General features: G+C 38.8%; 2 protein-coding genes across 2 annotated transcripts in view; one reads left to right on the forward strand and one right to left on the reverse strand.

Moving 5' to 3' along the window:
* Positions 1-169: 169 nt before the first annotated feature.
* LOC109857856 (DNA replication ATP-dependent helicase/nuclease DNA2) lies at positions 170-4,720 on the forward strand. Its single transcript, XM_020434609.1, has 3 exons — positions 170-242; positions 346-619; positions 853-4,720. The coding sequence occupies exons 2-3, from the start codon at positions 590-592 to the stop codon at positions 4,531-4,533; spliced, it is 3,711 nt and encodes a 1,236-aa protein (XP_020290198.1). The 5' UTR covers positions 170-242; positions 346-589; the 3' UTR covers positions 4,534-4,720.
* A 1,194-nt stretch (positions 4,721-5,914) lies between these two features.
* LOC109857855 overlaps positions 5,915-8,588 on the reverse strand; it is a 3,519-nt gene continuing 845 nt past the window's right edge. The window contains exons 2-5 of the mRNA XM_020434608.1: positions 7,882-8,262; positions 7,496-7,774; positions 6,367-6,860; positions 5,915-6,288 (exon numbers count right to left, since the gene is read on the reverse strand). Of these exons, the coding sequence (XP_020290197.1) occupies positions 6,138-6,288; positions 6,367-6,860; positions 7,496-7,774; positions 7,882-8,262 (1,305 nt within the window). The 3' untranslated portion in view covers positions 5,915-6,137. The remainder of the gene's footprint in view (positions 6,289-6,366; positions 6,861-7,495; positions 7,775-7,881; positions 8,263-8,588) is intronic.

An 8,588-nucleotide genomic window follows, 5' to 3' on the forward strand; every position in this document is an offset into this window, starting at 1 on the left:
CGTTATTAAATAATTGCTTATTAAACATCTCCCCTCCACTAAAATGCCTGATTTTCGCGTATAATAGGCACGGCGTGCTCGCTCAGTTCGAGCGCAACTTCGTTGCGCGTGAACTTGGCGCGAGGCACTACCGTGCCTCTTGATACGTCCATGCTGGCAGTGAATATCGGAACACAGTCAAAGAATGGCATCGAATGAGGGTTAAGAGCCTTTTACAATGAGATATTAGTAACAAATCAGAAGTAAGAAATTGACCAATCACAGTCAAATCACAGAAGAATAATCGATTGTGATTAGTCAATTACTTGCTCTGACTTCTGATTTATTACCAATATCTTATTGTAGAAGGCCCTTAAGAACAGTAAATATACCCTAGCGAAAGAAGCTTAGAAAATATTTGAGTCACGTGACGTTTTGCTGCCGCAGCGTGCTGCTGTATGAAAAGGTACCTTAATAAATGGCAAGACCACATAAAACTTTTACGCGGGAACAATCGTGTGATCAGTTACAGAAAGTTATATCTGGTTATCTTTCATATCAGTTTCATCATGTGAAGTAATAAAGTTGCTTTAAGTAAACTGCGTATAAGATGAAGAAACGTCAGTTATCAAAAAAACAGGTAATTACTTTACGATATAATAATAATTTTATATAAGACAGAAAGATTTTTTGACCTCCAAAATAATGCACGTTATATATTTTTTATGAAAATTTACAGTTTGGAATTCTAGAATAACATTGTATGCACTTATAGCAAAAAACAAATTAGAATGCATAAACATCAATGTGGAAAATACATAAAAAAGTGGTTTTTTTTTTGTATAATTAACTATGTGATTATTCTGTTTTCAGATTTTAGCTTCTACTAGTGTTAAAACTTCTCAGACAAAAATATCATCATTTTTCACAAAAATTCCAAAACCAGAAGCAAGCAACAATAAAGTTGCAACGGATACAAGTTTTTTATGTCAAGTCTCCAGTGACAAAAAAAGAAAACAAACTGATGATCCATCAGAATTATGTGTAATTGTTAAGAAAAAATGTAGTGATAATATAAAGGGTTTGTACAATTCTAACACAATTACAGAACATTATGCAAAAACAGAAAATGTTAAGTCAAATGAAAATTCAGTATTATCTGTAGCTAAGAATTTAGACGATACATGCAATGATCTTAAACAAAATAAAGCCCTGGACACCAATGCAATAATTCAAAAAGCTTCTGAAACAGACACAAATGTTACAATAAGAACTGAGCACAATATAAGCACAGAGTTCAAGTCTGTCAGCACCGCAAGTACACAGATCTCAGACATTGCAAGTGACGATAATCATAGTCTTAAAGAAAACCAAGACTTAAATATTGCTTCGAAGTGTTTACCTTCTGCTCGGGTGTTCAATGAAAAATCTGAATTGCATGATTTACAAGTAGAATTGTTTGACGAGTCTGTAATAATAAATGGAAATGAATTTGATGATTTTTTTAACCAAGAATGGCATGCGCAAATTGATTTTAGCACTTTGCAAAGATGCAAGGTGATCAATGTGAAACAAGAACCTAGGGTTGTTATTTTATCTGTGCAACATATCGAGTCCGAGTCCGTTGATGCCGTTGCATGTTCTGGATTTTGGAGAGACATGCAGGTGAAAATCGACGACATTGTCATGATACAGGCCACGAAAACTTTACACAAGTGGGTTGTCGATAACAATAATGGTTTCGTCATTACGCAGCCCGATCTGCTGATATCTAGCACGACGATCATGAGTGGTTTATTCTGTAACAGACGAGCGGTTTTAGCCGAAAAGTTTAGAAAGATAGAATTGCTGCCGGACTTGAATGCTGATTACACGATCATGACGGTGGGATCATTGATTCATCAATGGATGCAAAAGGCATTGCGAGAGAACGTTCACACACTGTCCGGCGTGATCAAATTAATGGACGACATGTTAGGATCGAAAGACACGATAGAGTACCTCTACACGTCAGAATTATCGCTCAAGGATTGTCGAAAGCGTATGATGGAATACGCGCCTAGGATATTCGAGTTCATTCAACATTATATCAGAGACAACAAGCAACAGCGTATAAGCGATTTGAAGGACAACTTTCAGGGGAGTATCTCTGAGATACAAGATATCGAAGAAAATATTCATATACCGCAGTTGGGTATTAAGGGAAGGATTGACGTAACGGTAAAAGTAAATATTCACTCAAAAAGGAAGATCATGCCTTTGGAAATAAAAACTGGAAGAAGCTCTTACTCGTTCGAACACAAGGGCCAAGTTATTCTTTATCTCATGATGATGGGATTCAAGGATCAGGATGTTGACACCGGTCTTCTGTTGTATCTAAAAGAAAATTCGATGAAGGAGATCAAAAGTAGTCACAACGAGAAGAGAGATTTGATATTGTTACGAAATAGATTGGCACATTATTTTGCCAAGAAGCCTGAAGATTTTTGGCGTGTAAACTCCGAGTCGGATTTGGAGATGATGAAATTGCCAGAACCGATAAATCATCACGCGTGCGCTAAGTGTCCCTATCAAACGATATGCTGTGCGTATCTGACCAAGGATTCGAATGCAAAATTGTCGCCGTCGCATCCATTGACAACGTTGATGAAAGATTTGCTAAGCTACTGCGAATCTAGTCACTTGGACTACGTTATAAAGTGGATTGCTTTGCTGCAACTGGAAGAACTTTATGAGAACAGTAACAGCAGCATGAGCAACTTCTGGACTATGAGTCCCGAAAAAAGAGAGACAAAAGGAACGTGTATCTGTGGTTTAAAGATAATAGGGAAGGTAATAGAGAAAGACGATAGATATCAGCACACGTTCGCGCGTAGTAACATCAAGGGGGAAACTATTGAAAATTGCGCGCTCGGAAGCACGCTGGCCGAAAACGATTATGTTTGTGTTAGCACCGATGAACAAATTAATATCTCGGTCGGACACATATTCCATATTTCGCATGACACCGTTGCGGTCTTGTTGGATAAGAATTTGACGCGACAACAAGATGCACGTTCCACGTTTCACATCGACAAGTATCCTTCCACAAGTTTGTCTACGTTTAATTACGCAAGTGTAGCCGGTCTGTTAGGCAACAACGAGATCTGCGTCAAGCTGCGACGCATCGTTATCGATAAGAAACCGGCTTCGTTTGCGGAAAAAGTGTCGCGTTCGATCGTATCGGCCAGCGCCGAAATAATAAGCGATCTAAATGACAATCAACAAAGAGCTGTACTAAAAGCAGTGACTGCCAACGAATACGTTCTGATTAAGGGCATGCCGGGCACAGGGAAAACGCAAACACTGGTGGCTCTGATCGAGCTGCTTCAGACATTAAGATCAAGCGTGCTGATTACCGCGCATACTCACAGCGCGGTGGACAACATCCTTCTCAAGCTGTTAGAGAAGAACATTGATTTTGTGCGTCTCGGTTCGTCAAAGAAGATTCATCCGTTGCTTACGTGCAAGAGCGAAGAATATGCGATCGCGAGCTGCGACTCGCCCGAGAGTTTGGAAGCATTTTACAACAGCAAACTGATTGTTGGTGTTACGTGCTATGGCGCGTATCACGCGCTCATAAGGAAACGTGTTTTCGATGTTTGCGTGGTAGACGAGAGCGCGCAGATCATGCAGCCCACGGTGCTGCGACCGTTATACAGCGCGCGCAAGTTCATTCTTGTTGGTGATCCAGATCAATTGCCGCCAGTTGTCAAGAGTAAATCTGCCATAAAGCTCGGCGCGGACGAATCGTTGTTCGTCAGGCTGGATAGCGACAACAACACTGTCAGTCTGTGGAAACAGTACAGAATGAATGGGAGAATTATGAGACTGGCTAATGACGTGACGTACCAGGGCAAATTGGTGACAGGTAGTAAACAGGTGGAGAATGCCACGTTGACCGCCTCTAATATAGAGCAAACTCTCGCGTCTTGCGAAAAGTGGATTGGAAGAACGCTGTCCAGAGATCTGAATAATTCTGTAGTAGTACTCAATACCGGCGGTACTTATAAGTTGAGCGAGACGTCTAACGTAAAAGATGTTACGTCGGATCAAATGTGTGCCAACATCTGGGAAGCAGCCGTTACTTTGCGACTCGTCCAAGTGCTCGACGAAGCAGGTGTGTCCGCCAGAAGTATAGGAATCATTGCGCCCTATAACGCTCACAAAAATTTATTGAGAAGAATCATAGACAAGGAGATAGAAGTGAATACTGTGGATCAGTATCAAGGTCGTGACAAAGATGTTATATTGTATTCGTGCGCGAGAAGCGTCGAATGTGAAAACACAAAGAAGGAACATGAGATACTGGACGACAAGCGGCGTTTGACAGTGGCCATTACTCGCGCAAGACACAAATTGATCATAATCGGTGATAAAAATACTCTTCTAAGATACGCACCGTTCAAAGATCTATTTAACGTTATTGATGAGAAAAATGTGATAAATTTATACGATGGCGAAGAAGATTTCAGTTGGAAAAGTCTCGTTCGTTTAATCGACAATACCAATTGAAATAAATAATTCAAAAAAGTGATTTAAAGTTCTCAAATATTTACATGGATTACAAACTAATAATTTAATTTTTCATATAAAATATTAGATATTGCATCGCAAATGCACACATATATATACGCGATATATCGTGACGTACGCGGGACTTTTATACAAGAATATAATTGTCAAAACATTACACATATACATATAATTCTTTTTAACGTTGAAATATAAATTTTTAAAAATAAAAATATTTTTATAAAAACATGTTTCAAAAATAATTTTTTGCATAAGACCATATGTATATTTTTTTTTAGATAAGACTGTAGAACGATGAAAACGTTAGTTTTTTATTGTTACAATTTCGGGACATACGGTAATGCCTCGTTAGCTTTCCGCTTCGCGGTTCCGCGAGCAGAAAGATGTCGAGAGAGATATACAGGGTGTCTGACAACAAACTATAAAGCCGACGTGTGTAGATAGATCGAGTTATTCTGAACAGAAAAGGTATATACCAATTTGCAAAATTCGCAATATTTATTGAGATATGAATTAATAAATGTGAACCAATGAAGGCGTGGGGAGCGATGATCGGACTCTATAGGCGTGCACAATTATCAGCTCTACTCCTCGCTCGCCGCTGCTCGCTGCGTACCGCCGAATAGAGCCCGATCGCAAGAAACTGAGTCGTTCCGCGCTTGTTTGTTTACTCCGCCTCTCGTTACTAAGACATTACATGAGAGAAGTCATTTTTCTTTTCATCTGATAATCGTGCACGCCTATAGAGTCCGATCATCGCTCCCCGCGCCTTCATTGGTTCACATTTATTAATTNATATCTCAATAAATATTGCGAATTTTGCAAAATAGTATATAACTTTTCTGTTCAGAATGACTCGATCTACCTACACACGTCGGCTTTATAGTTCGTTGTCAGACACCCTGTATATGTTCCGAGAATTGCCGGTTGTTATCTCTAACTGGCTCGACCGCCGCGGAATCATCTTCTCACCAATTCGCGCGAAGCATCGGCAAAGCGCTTCTAAGATTATTAGTGAGGATAACTCCGGGTACGATATCCTGAGTGCGAGGGCTGCAAGTGGGAGGTCCCGAGTTCGAATCCACCACACCGTCGGATTTTTCCGAGCCGGTCTCTTTCAAGTCGAGTTTATCGATTGAAAAGCGAACTGAATCGGGCCTCCGAATAGATCGTAGATACAAATGGATCGTGGATATAGAAGTGGAGTGTTGAAAAATATTGTAACCCTGAGGGGAATCAATTAAACCTTCCTTTATCCTTTTATCCTTTTAACTCCGGGCGCGATATCGAGAGAAAAATTCGACGACGTTAGCGAGGAACTGTATATAACGGGAAAAACTATGAAAAAAATTTAAACAAGTTTACAAACTTTGGCACTTGTGCTTAAGTACATCAAGCATAAGTCCCTGTATTTCACATAAATCGCAATCACATTTCATATGTACGTTATTCAAAACGCACAGCATAAGTACGAGAAATTCGGCAACGAAAATATCTCTGATACTATATATACACATATGTACAAAATTAAATAAAATATTAGCAGAGTTACTTAAGAGCACGCGCGGCTTCTCCTCATAGCTCTACTTGTTAGTTTCGTTGTAAGATGTTCTACCGGCCAATTCTAGTAAGTAACGATCGGGATGGTCCAGCCAATCACTAGCGCTTAACTTGACGACTCTCTGTTTCTCTGCTTCTTTTACTTGCCATTTCTTAATCTCTAATTGTTTTTCTCTGAAAATATATCAATAAATTGTTTCTTGCATCAAAAAAAAAAAAAAGAAAAAAAAATTCAAAAGCCGCAATAAATACCTCAGCTTGACATCGCCACATCCCCAGACTTCCAGACGGTCAATGCTGTAAGGGGCGCCGGCGATGCTCACCGAATGGAATGAATCGTCGATACTGATAAGCGGCGAGCGCGGATCGCTGCCGAGCCGCAGGCCATGCGGGTAGCCTCTAATATTCGTGTTGAGATACAATATCTTCGGACCTTTCTCTATAACTTTATAGAACGGAGTCAGTTGCAAACCCATCGAATCCTCATCGCCCCAATAGAGATTAGTTTCACGCCACTCGACAGCCGAACAAACGCAATATGTTGGATGTTCTCCATCGCTGTCTACACTAGCGGCTCTTATAATAAGCAAGGTGGGACCTCTGTAACCTAATACATGGTGAAGGAAGCGATTAGCCCCGGACCCATGTTCCCTGCTATTGTATAGTAACGTCCAATGCCTTGGACAAATACTGCCTGTTCGTCCAGCTATCAAAGCGTGAGTTATGTCCTTCGGTGAATTGTCGGTCTACGCACACACACACACGCACATAGATACACAGATTCGACTATGTGTAGAAACATAATGGATTTAGTGTTACAAGGCTGGTGATAAAATTTTAATTAAATAAATATATATTCGGTCATTGGAGCCATTCGCTAGGTGTTGTGCGGAAATTATACGTGTATATATGTCCATATATACGTGTTCACATGTAAATTTTTACACGTGAAATTCGAATTGAATTAACAATTCTAAAATTCATATTGGATGCTATACTTGCATTTCGTATATGATAAATCCCAAATACCCCCCTAATTGAAATTAAATTTATATTGCGAAAAAAACTCCTCGGCCAGGAGTCGAACCTGGAATCTCCGGCTTTCCGTGCCGTCGCCTTTCCTATTCGGCCACCGAGGCACTTGGAGTTTTTCGGTCGAATTTCACGTGTAAAAATTTACATGTGAACACGTATATATGGACATATATACACGTATAATTTCCGCACAACACCTAGCGAATGGCTCCAATGACCGAATATATATTTATTAGTTTAGAAACTACAGAGCCGAAATAGATTCTTTAATTGTTTTAATTAAATCTTTATGTGAAAATTGCTTAAAATGTATGTATGAAATATAAAAATTGTTTGTGACAATTACCTGAAGATAACTCTGCGGCAATGTGCATGCCAACAACCAGACATAACTCAACGGCAGTAAGCTCACTTCGGGAAATTCCGGATTTGAGTTTTCTATCACAGGTGTTAATATCTCAACAGGAGGCTGGGGTTGTTCTGCCGATAGAAGGGCTTTACCATTACGATACGCGGTAGTTAATACGTGAACCACGTATCGATGTAGGCCGTTTACCATCCGCGGACAATGTATCCCGATCCAATTGCTCACATAATTCACAGACAAGCTGGTCTTACCGTGAAACTAAAACATTGCATATTCACGAAATATTAAAATCTCAATTCAATTTTCATTTACATATAAAATATTAACAATTAAACTAATTATTGCTGAAATAAATTTTTACTAACGCATGAAGCAACAACCGCGTCTATTATTTGCTCCGAATAAAGACACGTACTGGTACTATTGTTTTCCATCGCCAATTGATAACAACACATCACTAAAGCTTTCAATATTTCAGGAGTAACGTTGCCATCGTTGTGAACGCTAGAATAGATCTTTATATACTTTTCCAATATAGTTTGATCATTCAATACTGCCAAAAACTTTTCAGCTTGTTGCTTAAAGGCCGTTGTGCTTATATATGTAGTTGTGGATTGCGCATTGTGATGTAAGTAAGTAAAGAGTTTATCACTCAGTTCGGGATGAGTGGGAAATAAGTACTTTTTGAATACAGACTTGGTAATGCCGTTAACATGTTCTTCCTGCTGGGTTAGATGGGACAAAGTCTGTAAAATATATATATATATATTTATAAGTCAATATTATACAATATATATCAATAGCAATGTGCTTCTATTTATAAAAAGAGAAAAAGAAGGGGAAAAGATGATTGTGCAAATGCAGTTTCATTATATGACACATCAAATAAAATTGATATTAATTAAGATGATAATCTTCTATCTGATAACAGAGAGCTTACTCATGCAATACACAGTTATACTCAATATAAAAAAATACAAGAAAAAAAAAATTGTTGAATTGTATTTCATGAAAACATTGATATTGTCATATCGATGTTTTAAAAACTAAAATATTGAAAAAAAAAAAAAAA

Source organism: Pseudomyrmex gracilis, unplaced genomic scaffold (genome assembly GCF_002006095.1).
Source record: "Pseudomyrmex gracilis isolate BER0280 unplaced genomic scaffold, ASM200609v1 scaffold_176, whole genome shotgun sequence".
NCBI lineage: Eukaryota > Metazoa > Arthropoda > Insecta > Hymenoptera > Formicidae > Pseudomyrmex > Pseudomyrmex gracilis.

Bases quoted from the DNA above. Each gene is read 5' to 3' on its own strand.
- LOC109857856 (XM_020434609.1), top strand. From the start codon at position 590: ATGAAGAAACGTCAGTTATCAAAAAAACAG. The intron at 620-852 runs GTAATTACTTTA...TTCTGTTTTCAG, and splicing joins GTCAGTTATCAAAAAAACAG to ATTTTAGCTTCTACTAGTGT.